General features: G+C 44.3%; 1 protein-coding gene across 6 annotated transcripts in view; it reads left to right on the forward strand.

The window, feature by feature from the left end:
• The window catches only part of syne1a (spectrin repeat containing, nuclear envelope 1a), a 139,802-nt gene that overhangs the window by 69,514 nt on the left and 51,437 nt on the right, over positions 1–18,851 (forward strand). For 5 of the 6 annotated variants that reach the window (XM_042225798.1, XM_005914583.3, XM_005914580.3 and 2 more), the window contains 15 exons: positions 616–798; positions 990–1,133; positions 2,360–2,515; positions 3,439–3,603; positions 4,424–4,596; positions 4,766–4,919; positions 5,088–5,231; positions 5,605–5,769; positions 5,969–6,286; positions 7,360–7,515; positions 10,302–10,472; positions 13,473–13,799; positions 14,150–14,302; positions 14,580–14,747; positions 18,201–18,377. In XM_042225798.1, the coding sequence (XP_042081732.1) occupies positions 616–798; positions 990–1,133; positions 2,360–2,515; positions 3,439–3,603; positions 4,424–4,596; positions 4,766–4,919; positions 5,088–5,231; positions 5,605–5,769; positions 5,969–6,286; positions 7,360–7,515; positions 10,302–10,472; positions 13,473–13,799; positions 14,150–14,302; positions 14,580–14,747; positions 18,201–18,377 (2,754 nt within the window). The remainder of the gene's footprint in view (positions 1–615; positions 799–989; positions 1,134–2,359; positions 2,516–3,438; positions 3,604–4,423; positions 4,597–4,765; positions 4,920–5,087; positions 5,232–5,604; positions 5,770–5,968; positions 6,287–7,359; positions 7,516–10,301; positions 10,473–13,472; positions 13,800–14,149; positions 14,303–14,579; positions 14,748–18,200; positions 18,378–18,851) is intronic. The other variant, XM_014338643.2, reaches the window with a different exon arrangement.

Consider the following 18,851-nt stretch of genomic DNA (forward strand, 5'->3'; position numbering starts at 1 on the left):
GTGTGTGTGTGTGTGTGTGTGTGTGTGTGTGTGTGTGTGTGTGTGTGTGTGTGTGTGTTTTGAGGAGGCTGAAGCTAGATAGTGTGTGTAAGTGATGTGCTGACTGCACAGATGGTGGAGTGGTCCCTGCTGCGCTACTGTCATCGGCTCAGCTCAGAGGGAGGGGTGTCTGTGTGTGTGCATGCTGCATATGCGTGTTTATCCTAATATGTGTGTGTACATTGCCGGTGGGTGTGTATGAAGGCGCTTTGTAAAAAAGAAAAAAAAAAAGCAGACACATTTCAGGCTCATTGACTTCCCTTATCTGTTATTGCGTCTGTGGGTCAGGCCACTTCTTCATATGCATGTAGAATTAGTAATGACTTCATCTAATGTAATTACTGCTTTTCACAATGTAGGGTCACATTCTGGGACCTTGAGAGAAAATTTGTTGACAATGTAGAGAATGGCTTTGTTACCCATCAGGCACTGCAGCAAAAGGCAAAAAAAGAAGAAGTTTGGGATAGTCATTCAGTCTTTTTTTCCCCTCCTTTCACACCCTTCTCCCTTTGTGTGCGTGCTTCAGTTAAATAGTCACTGCTCCTTTGTCTTTGTCTGTGTACTGTATCCCCTTAGGAGTTCTTGAGTGACAGGGAGAATGGCCAGGCCAGGCTTAGTACAGTAGGAGCCAGTGGGGAGCTGCTGATGGCTGTAGTGTCCAAGGACAGGGTGGAGGGAATCAAGGCCAAGGTGGCAAATGCGAGAGAAGACTGGAAGAGCTTGATGAATAACCTGCAAATGAGAGAAGATGCTCTCAAGGTTGGTGCATTGTTTTCCGTGCTTAGCAGATGGCTGCAAAATTACATCAAAGTGTATTTAATGTGCAAGAAAGCAAGCAATCATTAGTTTCATTTTTTTTATCAGAATGCTCACTTTCTCTGATATTTGTACAGTTTGTGCAAATTCAGAACCTCAAAATGTGTATTTAACAAGTTACTTCACATTTGCAGAACCTGCAGGCCCAGATGACAGAGTTTGAGGCCAGTGCTGAGCCTCTGCAGGAATGGCTGAACAGCACAGAGGTCAGAGTTCAGGAGAGCAGTGCTCGCCTACATGACCTTCCAGCCAAGAAGCAGGAGCTCAGCAAACTACAGGTACTGTGAAGCCCACAGTCGTGCTCATGATTCTCCCTGGACATTACAGTCCTCTTACAATGACATTACTTCTGCGGTTATTGTGGCTGATGAAGGGTCAATCTGTTAGTCCACCCCTGTAGCAGTACATCAGGACATTTTAATCAATACTGTAGGGTCCATTTACTGTTAAATTGCATTACGTTAGTGAGGCTGCCCCTTTTACATTTCTCTTCTCAGCTGCTCTCACTGATGTTTTCTAATTTCCTCTCTTCACTCAAATAAACCTTGTCATTACACCGCAAATTGAATATTAAGTAGATTTTCCAAGGATACTAAATAGTCAGCTCTCCATCAGATATGGATCCCTGAAGTACAATTTCAATTCACTGGGGAGAAGAGAAGGACCTAATTACATTTTTCGAGCACCACTGGATCAAAATAGAGCTGCGTCTTGACACAATAGTCAGAAGAAAAGTCCAGAAATCTAATTAATTCTCCTTCTGTCAAAGCTGAAGCACTGCGTGGCTAAAAGGCCTTTTTCAGGATGCGATAACAGCCTCTGCCATGTCTGGCAGAGACAAAAAGGGAAGACAGGCATGAAGCGTTAAAAAAGATAAAACTGACAAAGGGAAAAAAAAAATCAAACCCATCTCAAAGCTCTGCTCGTATCATTGTTGCTATTTTTATATTTATTCTGTCCCCCACTTTAGCACTTCTCGTCATTGCCTTTTGTCTGGTCCCTGCAAGCAATTACATTTCTTCCCACAGCACCTGAAGTACAATAAAACACACAGGCTTCAGTCTCTGAACTCATGTAGGGAAAATCCTCCTTACCCTTTAACATGTATACAACCCGTCTTTGGATTACGTTATCAGCCGTGTCTCCTGTGCCTCTTCTTTGCTGTGGTGTCTAACCTAATAACAGCATTTATATGTAAAAGTGAACATCAGGAGAAATACTGCTGATGCTCGTGTTCCTCTGTTTTTATCCATGTATTTTGATGTGCTCTAGTGTGTACTTGTGACATGTTAATCCCATATCCCTCCTCCTCTGCGCTTCTCTTGCCTCGTGTCTCTGCTGTCATGAAAAATGTTATGTTTTCTGTTGTTTCATTTTCACCTCTAATGGTGCTCACACACAACCATACTTTCCAACCCATCACTTTTTCTGTACCCTGCGCTCACCAACATCCAATTGCTCCGTCTCTGTTTTTCCACCACTTGCCTGCTTCACATCGGCTTAGTGTGTGCTGGAGGAGATGGCGTGTCAGGAGTTAGAGCTGGGCAGGCTGAGGGAAAGAGCTCATCGACTCTGGGAGGGACAAGCAGCCGGAAAGGGCTTCGTCCATAGAGTATCTCAGCTGTCAGCACAATACCTAGCCCTCAGCAACTTAACCAAGGTAACACCGCTCACGCCTTGTAACCTTATTTCTTGCCTTTCCTCTCTTTATGCTCTGCTTCTATCACAGACTGCTACAGTGTGCTGAAATGTGCCTTGCTTAACCCATGTGCTCTTGATAAACACTAAAGAGCTTTCTGTCCAGCTGTGGTGTTCGCTGTTTTGTTGTATGATCTGCCGTGTCATGGACTGCTGCCCCCTTGCACATTAGTCATGTCTCCAAGGGAAGACCTGGTTCCCAGAGTAATTTACCTGAGCTCAGTAATCTCTCTTACCTCTAAAACGCCCTTGTGCTTGCAGCCTCATCAGCATAAAAGGGCCAAGACTGTGCAGCGTACCTTTATCCACTAAAGCACTTCTGAAATGTCACAGCTGAAATGTGTCACTGCTTGAGAAGCTGACCTTTGTGGAGCTCTCATTAAAGTGGTCGCACTCGTATGATTAATTTGATACATCACAGAACAAAATATTACGCTGACCACAGAGCACCATTCTGTTACCTCGGGACAATGAGAGTACCCCGGCGATGATGAATGGGATTTATTTACTTTGCTGGCCAGCCAGTTAAGTGCTATTTTTAGGTCCTCTTCCCTCCTAGACGTGGAAACAGGAATGAAAACACTTCAAAAATTGCCACCAGTTATTGAAGCTTTTACTTTCTGCGCTTTGCAGATCCACAGATGTTGCAGATGTATGAGTGATGACTGAAAACACAATGCGTTTTTTTTTCTTGTGCTATAACATGTGGGTGGGAGAGTCTCTAGAGATGTCTATCTGGGAAAACAAGGCTGTAATTTCAAACACGAACACAGAAAAATATGAAGAAACTGTTGTTGTTCACTGGAAACACGTGTAATGTTAAACTCTTTGGTAAGGAAAGACTTGAGGAGTATAGTCACATTACTCTACTTTAATATCTAACAGGACAAGGCATCCAGGATTGAGCGCATTGTAGGGGAACACCGCCTTTTCTCTGAAGGACTGAAAGAGCTCCAGGACTGGGTGTGTGAGGCTCAGCGGGTCCTCAACACCTGCATCTCCACCACTACAGACAAGGGCTTGTTGGAGGACCGGATGTTACAACTTGAAGTAAGGAAGGAAGACATGGATGGAGTTCTTTAAAGGGATACACAAAAAGTCCATTCATGCACATTTTCCTAGCAAGACTTTTCTTTGCTGGCCGCTAGGAACAAAAATGAGTATTCCCCATTAAGTTGGCGTGTGGTTGCTGAAGCTTGATTAAATTTGTTGCGGAGAGCTGTACAGATTGCTGTGGTCCCCTGCAGGTTGCACACAAGATACCAAATTACCAGCAAACAGCTGCAACCAACAACCAAGCAGCAGTGTAATTAAAAAAAAAAACAATAAGCCGTGAAAGTTATGCCTTACCGTTGAAACCAAGACAAGGTTCTCCATTTCTTGTTTGCGTCACAGGCTTCACAATTTCACAGCCACCTACCAAGAAGTTGTAGAGTGCTGGCAGATAAGTCAGTTTCCATGCAAGAAACGGAGGATTGCAGCAATCTGTTAGTGACCAAAGCAATCACAAGAAGGTTATCAGTCAGCACCCTCTTTACAAGTGATTTCACCCAGCGACAGCAGGAAACCTCCAGACTACCGACTAGAATAGAGACTGGTGTTGCCCTGTTGCCGACCAGTCTCTAGGCCTGTGTGACTGAGCCCTACGTGGGCTATATCACTGTAACTGAGATATTGTGTTTAAAATTTTCAGAAGTAAACATTACACAGGCTTATTTTACAAACCATGCAAGTGCAGATTTCTGACTTGACACAAGTTTTATCTGTAGATATGTTGCATCTATTTTAATGGTTTAGAAAGAAACAGGGCGAGATGCATTTTACCCTTTAGAGAGTTATTTTCTGTCTGTGTGTTCACCTCTATCTGTAGGCCTTACTAACTGCCCGTCAGGAGAGGGAGATCCAGCTAAAAATGCTCTTGACGCGGGGAGAGGCAGTCCAGAGGAACACTTCAGCTGAGGGAGTCCCGGTGATTCGCAAACAGATCCAAGACCTCAAAGACTCGTGGGACTCACTGCTGTCTGCCTCAATCCAGTGTAAAAGGTGAGCATGGGGCAATTAATCTGTCAGTCTTTGATAAATGGGACTGGGAACTGCCTAGTTTCCCTTGATGGATTTCTGCTAGTTGAAAGGTTAAAGGGATTATTAGATTTAGCTGTTCAGAATCTTGTTTGTTCCCTCTGTGCTAACTTTGCCTTATTTATGGTCACAGTCAGCTGGAAGGTGCTCTGTCGCAGTGGACCAGCTATCAAGAGGACGTGGGTCAGTTTATGCAGTGGATGGATCGGGTTGAAGAGACGCTTAGCTGCTCAGACAGACAGTACTCTGAGATGAGAGACAAGACTGCTAACCTGGGAAAGACCAAGGTATCAAATGCCACTGTAGACTATCCAAACTCTGTATTTAGATTAGCCTGACTGTAATTTTAATTTAATTAATATTTTAGCCATTTATCCGCTTTAGATTCATGCAGTTACATTTATACCTCAGAGCATCCCAGTTGCAATGATCTATGGGTTCTCCTTTCTTTCCAGCTTCTCTATGAGGAAGTACTGAGTCATAGCAGTCCTCTGGAGACCATTGCCACAAAGGGTTCCAATATGACTGAACACCACACGACACAGCAGGAGGTGCAGCAGCTGCAGTGTAGATACAACTCCCTCAAAGAAAAGGCTAAGGTGCTTACCCAGAACATACAGCTTCATTTTCCCTCTGCAGGCATTTGAATAATAACCGAATAGTTTGAGTGTATTTCTTTAAAAGCTTGCTTCATGCTTTTTCAGAAATTAATTATTATTAATTATATTCCCCAAAATACTGAAGGGCATGAACTTGTTGAAAATTTTACTGACTTGCCTAATAATTATTGTAAAATCATTACACATATTTCTCTTTGAGCTTCAAGTCTGTAATCAGAAAGCATTTTAATTGATAGACATTAATCTCTCCAACTTTTAATTTTACATTATTCAAATTTCAAATGTCCCTGTAATACTGAACAAATGAACTGCTTTCATCCATTAATGTTTGCGTCTTGTTTATTTTTTGCAGAATGCAGTCAGCAAGGCCAAGGAGCTGGTGCTGGTGCATCAGGAGTATCAAAGGGGGTTACATGTGTTTGAGGACTGGCTGGAGAAGGAGCAGGCCTCTCTGGCCTCATTGTCCCATCCAGAGGGAAACGTGGATACACTTGAGAATACACTGCAGCAGCTACAGGTAGAAACACTGTGGAGTTTTATGTCAACTCTATATGGTTATGATCAGAGAAGAGAATAGCTGCAAACTTTTAACCCTGCCTACACATAGTCGTATTTTTCAAAAGTAAAGCACCTAACACCTAACCCTTTCTAAATGTTTTAAGTCTTCAGTGGCCTCCAGTATTTACTTTGTTCTTGACTCTTCATTTTCTTCACAGAACCTGCAGGAGCACTGTTCAAATGGCCAAGCCTTACTCTCCGCTGTGCTCACCAGCAGAGAGAGAGTAATCCCCTGGGGTATACCTCAGATCGAGGACCGAGCCCTGGACACCGCTCAGCGAGAGTGGGCGGCCTATCAGAGCCGTCTAAAGGAGACTCAAGGCCAGCTGCACTCAATGCTGACCCGACTGAGGCAGATGGGACATAAATTCCTGAGCCTGGCACAGTGGCTGGAGGAGATGGAGAGGGTAGCTAATATCAGAAGTAATCGAAGGTCAGACGCAACCACCAAGCAGATTCAGCTGAAGAAACTCCAGGTGAGAAAGAGGCCTGATTGCTGCAGTCCATATAAGATACAGGCCCTTGATATTTCATGCAACTGTCAACACTGTAAAGCTCAAAAGGGAACAACATGCTGTCTTATTAGAAGAATTTATTTTTGGGGGCCAGGATGTAGAGACTTCAGGAAGCTACTTCCCCCAGCCAGGAAATTGTTTAGCGATACCCATCCATCTATTTTCTTCTGCTAATCCAATTCAGGGTCGCTGGAGGGGCTGGAGCCCATCCCAGCCACCATATGGAATACCATAGTTTAATAATATTTCAACAAATGATTTTTTTTATTTCACTGGTCACTTCAGTCAGAGGTACCTTCTGGTTATACTGAAAACCAAACAGAAGAATATCAAGCTCACAGTTTCGTGATTTACATTTCAGGACACAGAAGAAGCAAACTAACCTAAAAACACAGCCACACATGCTGTAAGCTGTGAAACATTGTGTCACTTTATACTACAGCGCATCACTTTGTCATGTTTCAAATAAAACAGCAGTATTTCCCATACTTGGTCTCCTCCCTCTGGAGCATGCTTCCTGCCACTGTCAGGATGCCAAAGAGTCTCAGTATTTTCCTTCCTTGCATTTACACACACACACACACACACACACACACACACACACACACACACACACACACACACACACATGTTGGGGATTCATATCTTGTGGGGACCATCAAAAAAGAATGTCTAAACCTAACTCTTACCCTAAACCTGACCTTAACCCAATTGCAACCCTGACACTAAGTGTCCACTAACTCCATTTTTGAGTCTCAAAAATGCCTTCAAAGTTGTGGGGACTGGGATTTTGGTCCCCATAAGGGCTGTCAGTCCCCACAAGTGTAGTAAAATTCCAATTTTTGGTCCCCATACACACACACACACACACACACACACACACACCCTTCTGTCCTTCTAGGCCCTATATTGTTTTGCTTGTAATGCGTTTTCTGACACCTGGCTTTTAAATGAACTTTGCTGACATATAAATCATCTATAGCTTTGGCAGTATGTAACTAAAATATTAAAACTTATGTGTCCCTTGTGATCAGGGGTGTCTGGAGGCAGTGCTCACACGGCAGAGTGAAGTCGATGGACTTTCATCTTTAGCTCAGGAGGTTCTGGAGGAAACTTACATCAGCAGTCGTATCAGTGTTACGGCCACTCAGCTCACTGCCCGCTACCACTCCCTGCTGCTCAACATACAGGTTTGGCGCTCTTGATTATCTGCAGTTTAATATAATAATATTGCCTTTATATTCAGTTAATGGTGCTTTGCATTTTCAGAGATCCTTTATCTGTTTAACAGTGAGCCACATGAGGGGTTTGTTGTGGTGTTTTCAGCGTTTGTGGTGTTGCTAACCCAGTTGTTCCTCTGTTGCTCCAAATGTACTCAGGAACAGTGTGATGTCACAGTTGTTTATTTGTTTTTATTTAACACCATTTCACAAACACAGTCCCCTCAAGATGTTTTATATTGTAATGTAAAGGCCCTACATTCCTGCATGTATTTATATTTCTGCCTTTGGGCGCACTTTGCCAGTTCATGCATTTCTCCACTCACAGATTCTGCTTCCATCTCGGTTTCACCTGATTTACCCCGACCACTTAAGCTCCCAGCACGGTACTGCTTTTGTAGCGTGCAGGTGTTACACTGAGCTTTGCAACCCACATCAGTATGTTGTAGATGTGTGCTGTCACTTGAGGGCAGTGTGAAAAATCAGCGGACTACAATGTGGACTGCTTTTGTTCATGTTTGTGCTAAAGTTGTTCCTTCAGTGTCGACCTTGCAGCCATGAAATCAGAAGTCATAATAGTCAAAGAAGTTCTTTGCAGTGAACTAAAACTGAGCATCAGAAGCAACTATTGTCTGTGCTTCCATTCAGATGTTTATTACTCTGGGTTTATTATTATCACTGCCTTTCCTGTTCAAGCAGAGTTTGAACCAATCAGCATTCTGTCTACACATAGCTTCATTGCCGCTGCAGAAGTATAAATCACAAATTTCTCACCTGTTCCTGTTTTCCTTATTTGTTCAATATTCATAAAGGCTCAATTTCAGCTGCTCTTTTCTCAGAGCCACCATGCCTGGTGACTGTATCTGTTACATTGCTTACCTCTAATTCTCCATTGTCATCACGGCTTTTTAAAACACTTCATCAGATTTTCTTACCTGCTTCTTTGGATCCACCCTATTGCCTACACTGCCAGCCTTGATATGTAAATGTGTAAACAAGACCTAGGTGTCATTGTGAGTTTAATAAATAAAAAGAATTAAAAACAAGCTGGCTGCAGGTTAAAAAAAAATTTGCGTTACCATCTCAATCATATATTTTAGAAAATGTGAATTTTTCATGCATTGCCTCTGGGGTCTCTTCCCACAGTGTGTTTTTCACACATGATTGTTCTCCCTCACTGTGGAATTTACTCCTGGGAGAGTTTTGACTTTGTTTCTGTAACACCCCATTGAAGTAGCTTTGAGAGTTATCCGTGTTACCCCTGCCGGGGTTGTTCTGTATACTCAGATCCAGCCTCTCTATTTGTCTTCTCCTCTGGGTTGAGGGGGGGGACTAAAGGAAAATCAATGGGGCTCTGCTGGTCTGGAGCTAAAGCTGTAATTAAACGCTACAGAAAGCAATCTCACACCCTGCACCAGGAGTGGAAAAGCTTTGCCTGCACTGCATTGATTTTTTTTACACCTTCAGTAACACATCTGAGTGTGCGTATGTGCGCATTTGTCCCCCTTTACTCCCTCACTTTTGTTTCTCCACCTCCGTACAGCCCACACCCTTCCTTTCCTGCTAAAATTGTCTCACATATGCATATACTTTACAGTCGTGCCTACACACATATGCAAACACATAACATCCCTCTCAAACTGTGGATGCCTGTAATTATACCGTGTGAAGTGTGGGCCATATGGGCTTGAGGTGGGAAGCTGTTACCTCTGGCTAGTCAGAAAAGGTGTGCACTCAGCACTATCAGCTAATTGGAGCTCCTCACCACAGGATTTGCAAGTTGAGTGAATAATGTGTCAAAACCTGCAAGAAACCCTCTCCATCCTCACGGTGTTATCGACTCAGAATATCAGTCAAGTGGATAATGCGTCAAAAGCATAAAAACCCACTCCTCCTTGTAGTGAAGCTATTGACACTGAGCAGATGAAAGAGTAGAGGGGAAACGGATATTTTCTCTTTTGATGGCTGATCAGAGAGCTTGTGGTCCTTGGTGACTAATGTTAGACTGCTGCTGGGGCAAAAATCACACCTTCAAAAGGAAAGGATACAGGCAGTGTTTTCTAGATTTACCCCCAAAGAAATATAATGTTAGACTTTGAAGAGTCTCACCAATAATTCTGACTTATGAAACACGAAATCCGTTTTGTTTTTTTTTTTTTTCATTTATCCTCAATTTATATTTGACCTACAGAAGTCGACTTAATATTTCCGGGAAGGACTAATGTTGTTTACGAAAGAAAGGGAGGTTTAAGACATTTATATGACGAAAATGGGTGGTTTTAGCCTGTTGCTTGCCATGTATAATTCAACTTTTTGGGATATAAATTAGATGTTCCAATAGGATGCTTTCATAAGGTTTTAAGTTAATAAAGACTAAAAAACAGGTAATAAAAACCCATCCATAATTCACCTTTTGTGGATATAGGGTAGATGCTGTGGTAAAAAAAAAAAAGAAAGAAGAAGAAACATACTTTAACATAACGTTATAGGTGCATGAATGGAAAAAAATTGGTATTTTTAGCCCATTGCTAGGCAACATGATGGATATCATAGTATCTGATTTCGATAAGTCCCTTCAGGGGCTTCAGATCTATGTGTGTGCCAAGTTTGGTTGCTCATCTCCTGATCGTCTAGACAGAGTTTTCAGGCAGACAGAGCTTTTATGTATCATAGTAAGATATTTATCCTCCTTAAAAATCCAAACTTAACATTTCTGGAACTTTTTTCTTCTGACCTTCGATTTAATCTACTTTCAGGACACCATCAAACAGCTACAAGAGGAGCTGAGGAGCATTGAAGAGACAGAGAATCTTTGCAAGTCCTTCACCGAGTGGCTTGGCTCGACTCTGAAAAGCTTCACAGCATTAACTGACACTTCTGAACCTCTAGACCAGGCGGCCATGGAGAAGAAGATGAAAAAACTAGAGGTATGTTTATTTAGTTTCACTGTTACATTTCTAAACCTCCACGGTTTAGACCCAAAGTGATGCATTTGGATAGAAGGTGCAGCGGTGCACCTAATGCACCTCCCTGAACTGTTTATGTCAAAGAATTTGAGCACAAACTCATATGAATTCAATTTCACAAGCCAGCAAACAAATCCTTTGTGCAGTTTTCTTTGGCAGCTGCAAAATGGCCGGTAAAATATGCATAGACTTCCTGTAAAACTTGAAAAGCGTTCATTGTTCGTATAATATTTGGACAGCGCTCTCAACTAAGAGAAAATGACTGCAGCACTTTCTCTTATGTTCATTTCATCAAATTGGCTTTTGAGGGAGGTAGCCCTGCTCAGAAATGCACACACTGTAAAAAGAGAATCACCACTATAGTTTGCCTGGCATAGTTCAACTCGAGTGTGTAGAGGATTGGGTGAGAATGTGTGTATCGATCGGCTCTTTATGAAGACAAAGCGGGTGCTGCTTTAGAGGAAGCGTGGTAGCAGGGGGAGACCTCCCACTGTGTGTAAGAGGATGAAGAAGCGCCGGTGTCAGGAGCCTGCTGGCACAGACACTGTAATTGATGCAGTGCCCTTACTGCTTCAATACACACACACACACACACACACACACACACACACACACACACACACACACACACACACACACACACACACTTCTCTCCTCAAACACTCGTTTCATATCATAAAACCCATCCAAAGTGCTAACTAACAAGCTGCAGCAAACCCATGAGTCCTCGCGCATTTTTTTTACTTCTCCATCGCTATATCTCATTTCTCTTTGTCTTCTTCACATACATCCAGAACAGCCTTAACACACACAAAGACCCGCACACCAAACATAGATGTTTACAATAGATCATCTGGTGCAGTCTTTGCAGTAATCCGTGTCTGGGATCGATGCTCTGTCTCTGCGTATGCACTGAAGACATGCTGCCACCACATGTGTCCTTCCAGCACTGCATATAACACGCGAGCGCTTGCTCATCTCCTGCAGTGAGAGCTACAGGGCTGTTCAGTGAGCAGGGATGATTATGCATCGACACAAAGACCAGTAATCAATAGTTGTGTCAAGGGCCATTAGCTGGATTTGGACTTTATTTGATACTGTCAAAGTGTGAGTCATACAGTAATGATGGACTACCTCAGTTGTAAATGTGCTGTGAATTCATTGTACATATCGTGATCATGTAGAATGTAACGTATAATTTAATTTGTCCCCTTCAGCTGAAGTGTCTCTGTAGTTTTCTTTGACAAGATTTATTTTGAAATGAGTGGCTCGTACAAACATGTAAACAAGGCAAAATGCAAAATAGAAAAGGGTTGGTTCTCATTAATAAGCACCCCCCCCCTCCTTTCTCCTCCCTCCATAATTTTTAATTTCACTCGCATTTCATAAATGTTCAAGGTCATATCCTCCCCAGAGTCCCTGATGGTTTCTGATGCACACAGTCAGAGTTTTTTCCCCAAAGGTAAAGGTAAATCGCCCCATTTTTTAATTCCATATTTGTAACTGGGAATAATGAATGCATTTAGTTTAGTACAGAAATTGACATATGCTTCTTAATTAATTTGAACAAAATTTTGAGCTATGCAGAATTAAACATGTTCCTTCTGTTCTGTGGTTTCGCTGCATTTCGTGCACTGACGGCAGAGACTGCTAAACTGCTTAAAGAGTCATTTTTGTAATGTCCTTCCCCTTCTAGTAGGTAATGTAACTGCTAAACATGGTTGGCAGATCCATAGTAGATGCAGTGCAGTAGATTAAAGAGCCCAGGCACTGATGCAGAATCACCAGTTACAGCAGGTGGACAAGGAACTTGACTGGGATAATTGGGTTGACGTGCTATAAGACAGCTACAGCAGAAAGTGCATGATGTCTTTAAGACCTGATATACATTGTTCACAAGACTGTACTGCCTTATGCTATATGGAAGCCGTAGAATTATTAAATTATATGAGCCTATGCAAGTTTAAAACCTTACGCTGATAACTTATTTGATGCAAAGACAGATTGTGAGCACCAAATTCTGATCATTCTCTTAAGTGAAGTCACTGATTATTTCAGATTCTGGAAGAACAAAATCTTGCAACTTTAATTAAACATGTAAACAACCGCCGCTGCTGCTAAGATGGAAAACTGATATCAGGTGTGAGATGAAGAGGCGATAATGAGTTTTTCAGCACTAAATCTAAAGTGCTGTAACTGCAATTACTGCAGATTTCTTCTTTTAGCTCTTGGTAAACACAGAGAACTATATGAAATTGAAATGTAGTCAGTGTCGCTCATTAAAGCCATAAAGCGTGAACGCCATTACTCGAGTGACGAGCGAGCCTGGAGCATCACATTAAGCGGGAAGCATGGACGTGTGCAGACAGACGCTGCTCTTGTTATATTATATTACCAACAGCCATAGCTGGAGATCGTGATTGCTGAAGTGAGAGGCTACTTTCTACACAAGCAATAACAGACTGATGATGAAAGCTAGATGGCATCCCATAGAGTGGAGGTGTGAGTGTGTGTGTGTGTGTGGCATGTTATGGTTGCCCTGGAAACCCTGCAGCTACTTGTGCCTGTTAAGGGCCTGTTATAATTGGGTCCTCCTTTCATATTATTCACTGTGGTTTCTCCCCAACATGACCTCCCAGTCCTCTCCACATCGCACCATGCAGGTGTCAGCCTACCCGATGAGTTCAAAGCTTTTCAAATGCACTGTAAGGCTTGTCTGGGTGACTGGGACAGCACCGGAGGTGAAGGACAAGGGAATCAGTGATCTTGTGTTGAATGCCAGCCTCAAAGTCAGTGAAGCTATGATATAAATCTATTTTATCCAAGAGGATGATTTACTCTTTTCTTTCATTCAGTAGTGTGTAAACTGCCTTGGCTGAAGGTCAGTTAGTAACAAGCAATGGTGATAACACAGTAGCAGGACCCATGGTGAGCTCTATTCATGCTTTCTCTTTCTCCCAGAGTCTCCAGTCTGAGCTCCAGCACGGTCACAGCTTCCTGAAATCACTTAGGGAGCGAGCAGAACAGGCGGCAGGCTTCCTGAATGAATCTGCAGCTGAAAGTTTAGGAGGAGAAGTAGAGGCGCGTCTTTCCCAGCTGGAGGAGTTAGCCGGAGGCCTCAGGCAGGAGCGCAGCTTCCTTGAGCGGGCATTACTGCTAGCTAAGGAGTTCCAGGACCGGTACAAGGCTCAGGCTCAGTGGCTGGTGGAAACCAAGGCTTTGCTTCGTACGCCAGTGGAGCCCAAGGCTGAGCTGTATCAACGCAGAGCACAGCTGACTAAGTATAAGGTATAGTATAAAAAAAAGTGAGGGGGGACATCTGGATTAATTTTACACTAAGTGATTTTTTTCTCTTTGGCGAATTCAACAAGACTAATATTAGCATAATGAACCACATGAGTGACCTTGCATGTCTGAAAATTAACTTTAAAAGTAGATTTGCTTTAAATAACTGCTGACCATTTTCCAGAGTCATAATGACAGATGCTTATGGGCCGCTTTAACAGCAGTTGGCATTAATAAGTAAACCCTATTAATAGTAAACTAGATTAAAAAAAAGCTTAACATCTAACGCCACATAGCATACCCTATTGTGCGGAAGATACTGAAGATAAAGCTTGTCTGTTTGTGTGTTTTAGGCTCTGTTGCAGATGGTTCAGTCCCATGATGGAGCCATCAAGTCAGTGCTGGAAAAGGGCGACGCTCTACTTTCCTCTGTCCACTACCCCTCTATTCGAGATAAAATAAGCAAACTACAAAAGGACTACACTGGACTTTGTAATACTGCCTTGGTGAGAAGCTGTACACAGATGACAGTAGTTCTTTTTGAAAAAGAGGACAAACTAATGTACTTTCCATGCAGGCAGAGCAGCAACTTTGGAATCAGCTTCACATAAATTAAGTGCATGTACATGCATGTGGATGTTTCTAAAATAGTTGTGTAAAACTAGCTTCTGATAAAAAAAACAACAAAACACTGTTGCTTCTCAGTGTCAAAGAAGCTTTCCTGCCCAGCTGTTGCATATGCATTGTCATCAGTATAGTTTGTCTGTGAACTGTGTGGTCCAGGCTCATGTGGAGAATTTGGAAGGCCAGGTGAAGGAACAGGAAGCTTACCACAACGAACTCCAGGAAGTGGAGCGCTGGTTGCTGCAGATGTCCAGCAGGATGGTGACCCCTGATCCCAGTATTAGCGGCAGCCTGGAGGCAGCCACTCAACAGCTGGCCAGACACAAGGTACCCAAATAAAATATTTCACTTTTGCTGTTTTTGGACGTATTGGTTGTATTTAATGACAAATCGCCTTAATTGGGGGACAAAAATGATCCCCTGTGGCCTGTACTACTACTTGATGTTTGCTTTATTTGATGTTAGTGTCATCATCATTTGAAAGGGTTTTGTTGCACATAGGATGCCAGGGTTACTGTCTTCTCAATAAATTTTACTTATGCCTTTTTTACACATGGGTACATACAGGTGAATTTTATAAATATATATATATATATAGTAAAGAGTGCATAAGAAATACAGCAAGCTGTCCATACCTGAGGCCTTGGAAACTGCCAAGCAAAGACTCACAGCCTTGGCCAGCCGCTTGAGGAGGTACACCAGAGAGATAGAAGGCAGGAGAATAAACCAGCTGTTCTCCACAGAACCAGCAAAGGTGTACTCTCAGTGGCAAGGGAACAATAATAAGAGAACAGCACCACCAAGGCTGGAGACGGAGCAATACTGGAAGAGCATATGGGAGAAGGACGCAACCCATAACGGCAATGCTCAGTGGCTAGTGGATCTGAGGGCAGACCACAGCGACCTCCCTGAACAGGGTCCAGTAACCATCACAGTGGCAGATATCCAAGAAAGGGTCTCCAGTATGAAGAGTTGGACAGCACCAGGGCCCGACATGGTTCACGCCTACTGGCTAAAGAAGCTGACTGCACTCCACGAGCGTCTGGCAGCACAAATGAACCAGCTGCTAGTTAACGAGAGACACCCGGAATGGCTAACCGAAGGTCGGACGGTCCTGATCCCCAAGGACCCCAAGAAGGGACCGGTCCCCTCCAACTACCGACCAATAACCTGCCTCAGTACTACATGGAAGCTCCTGTCAGGCATCATATCGGCTAAGATGAACAGGCACATGGGTCAATACATGAGTGGGACACAGAAAGGAATTGGCAAGAATACCAGAGGCGCAAAACTAGCCAGCTACTGTAGACAGAACCGTGCATGCCTGGATTGATTACAAGAAGGCCTATGACTCAATGCCCCACAGCTGGATACTGGAATGCCTAGAATTGTACAAGATCAATGGGACCCTAAGAGCCTTCATCAGGAACTCAATGGGGATGTGGCGTACAACACTAGAGGCCAACTCCAAGCCCATAGCACAATCACCATCAAGTGCGGGATCTACCAAGGAGATGCTCTGTCCCCACTGCTGTTCTGCATAGGCCTGAACCCCCTCAGTGAGATCATTAACAAGACTGGCTACGGATACCGACTACGGAACGGAGCAGTTGTCAGCCACCTCCTGTACATGGATGACATCAAGCTGTATGCCAAGAGTGAACGAGACATCGATTCACTGATCCACACTACCAGGCTATACAGCAATGACATTGGAATGTCATTCGGACTGGAGAAGTGTAGTCGGATGGTAACAAAGAGAGGGAAGGTAGTCAGAACTGAGGGGATTGAACTACCAGAAGGCAACATTGCAGACATAGAGGACAGTTACAAGTACCTGGGGATCCCGCAGGCAAATGGGAACCATGAAGAGGCCGCTAGAAAAGCTGCAACCACCAAGTACCTGCAGAGGGTCAGGCAAGTCCTGAGGAGTCAGCTGAATGGTAAGAACAAGATCCGGGCCATCAACACGTACGCCCTGCCCGTGATCAGGTACCCTGCTGGGGTAATAGGCTGGCCAAAGGAGGAGATAGAAGCCACTGACATAAAGACAAGAAAGCTCCTTACCATGCATGGAGGGTTTCACCCCAAGTCCAGCACCCTGAGGCTGTACGCTAAGCGGAAGGAAGGGGGCCGGGGACTGGTGAGTGTCAGCACCACAGTCCAGGATGAGACAAGGAACATCCAAGAATACATTGGGAAGATGGCCCCAACTGACCGAGTGCTCAGTGAATACCTCAGGCAGCAGAAACCCAAGAAAGAGGAGGGAGACGAGGAACCATCATGGAAGGACAGGCCCCTGCACGGTATGTACCACCGGCAGATAGAGGAGGTGGCTGATATCCAGAAATCCTACCAGTGGCTGGACAAAGCTGGACTGAAAGACAGCACAGAGGCACTAATCATGGCAGCACAAGAACAAGCTCTGAGTACAAGATCCATAGAGGCTGGGGTCTATCACACCAGGCAAGACCCCAGGTGCAGGCTGTGTAAAGATGCCCCAGAGACAATCCAGCACATAACAGCAGGGTGCAAGATGCTAGCAGGCAAGGCATACATGGAACGCCATAACCAAGTGGCCGGCATAGTGTACAGGAACATCTGTGCCGAGTATAACCTGGAAGTCCCGAGGTCAAAATGGGAGATGCCCCCAAGGGTGGTGGAGAATGACCGAGCTAAGATCCTGTGGGACTTCCAGATACAGACGGACAAAATGGTGGTGGCTAACCAACCGGACATAGTGGTGGTAGACAAACAGAAGAAGACGGCCGTAGTGATCGATGTAGCGGTTCCGAATGACAGCAATATCAGGAAGAAGGAACACGAGAAGCTGGAGAAATACCAAGGGCTCAGAGAAGAGCTCGAGAGGATGTGGAGGGTGAAGGTAACGGTGGTCCCCGTGGTAATCGGAGCACTAGGTGCGGTGACTCCCAAGCTAGGCGAGTGGCTCCAGCAGATCCCGGGAACAACATCGGAGATCTCTGTCCAGAAGAGCGCAGTCCTGGGAACAGCTAAGATACTGCGCAGGACCCTCAAGCTCCCAGGCCTCTGGTAGAGGACCCGAGCTTGAAGGATAAACCGCCCGCAGGGGCGTGCTGGGTGTTTTTTTTTTTATATATATAATTCCCTTCTTACCCCAGCGGGCAGTCTTTATCCTTGAAGCTTGGGTCCTCTGCCAGAGGCCTGGGAGCTTGAGGTTCCTAGGTCTGCGCTCTTCTGGACAGAGATCTCAGACGTTGTTCCTGGGATCTGCTGCTTGCCGCTGGCCTAGCTTGGAAATCACTGCACCTAGTGCTCCAATTACCACTGGGACCACTGTTGCCTTCCCCCCTACACATCTGGTCCCTTCTGGGGATCCTTGGGGTTCCCCGGATGGGACTAGTCCCTTCTGGAGATCCTTGCCGGATCAGGAACGTCCGGCTATTCCAGTGTCTCCCATCGATATACTGCTCAGACCTCATTTTGCTGGGCATAAGTGATTGGCATGGTGTTTGGGTTTGGCAATAATAGTGAATTTTACGACAATTAATCTGGAAAAATATCAGACTTTTGCTTTGGACATGAAACCATAAGTAATATATTAATAATGAAATGTTTTCTTTTAGTATGTTCAGTCTAAATGTTTAACAGATGCTGGATTTAGTCATCATTTAATCCAGACAGTTTAATAGCTCTTTGTGGTCACTCTGCTCAAATCACAAATGTACAAGCTCATCTGCTATTATATCTCCACTGGAGATTCTCTCATAAAATCCTACGTGGTTACTTTATCCTCCACAGGCCATCATGGAGGAAATTGCAGGGTTTGAGGATCGCTTGGCAGGCCTGAAAGAGCGAGGAGACCACCTGATGGAAGGCTGCAGTGACCGTGTGCAGAGCAGGCTGAGACAGCAGGTTCAGGCACACCAGCAAGGCACCAGAGACAGCTACTCTGCCATCTGCAGCACAGCGCAGAGAGTGAGTGAGGAGGAGGAGGAGATGGAGAGATGGAGGGAGGGAGGGAACGTGGAGGAGAAGGGAGGGAGTTGTGGGAAGCTGAGAAAGACAGATAGTCTGTCTGTCTATGGAGCAGTGAAATGGTTAATACACATTCATGAAGTAATTCTTGGATGTCCTTTGGACGAGACGTGCATGCACAGAAACGCATGGTTTAGATATCAGTTCCGTTAATATTCCAACAGATTAGACAGCAACTTAATCCTAAATCATTCTGACACTTAAACCCATGTCTTAAGACAGCCCTTTACTGCCAGCGTAGAGGACACAACCAATTAGGGCTGCCAAAGTGGAGCTCAACAGCAGCCGTATGTGGACAGACCCCACCGGCCAAAATCACTAACTCAATCTCGCCATATTAATCTCCGTGTATCCCCTGTCAGCTCCACTTTTTCATGCTTGAGCCAAAAATGATCACACACCACCATTCAGCGA

The sequence above is a fragment of the Haplochromis burtoni genome, unplaced genomic scaffold, assembly GCF_018398535.1.
Source record: "Haplochromis burtoni strain Fernald_Lab_line unplaced genomic scaffold, NCSU_Asbu1 Contig_8, whole genome shotgun sequence".
In the NCBI taxonomy this organism is placed as follows: domain Eukaryota; kingdom Metazoa; phylum Chordata; class Actinopteri; order Cichliformes; family Cichlidae; genus Haplochromis; species Haplochromis burtoni.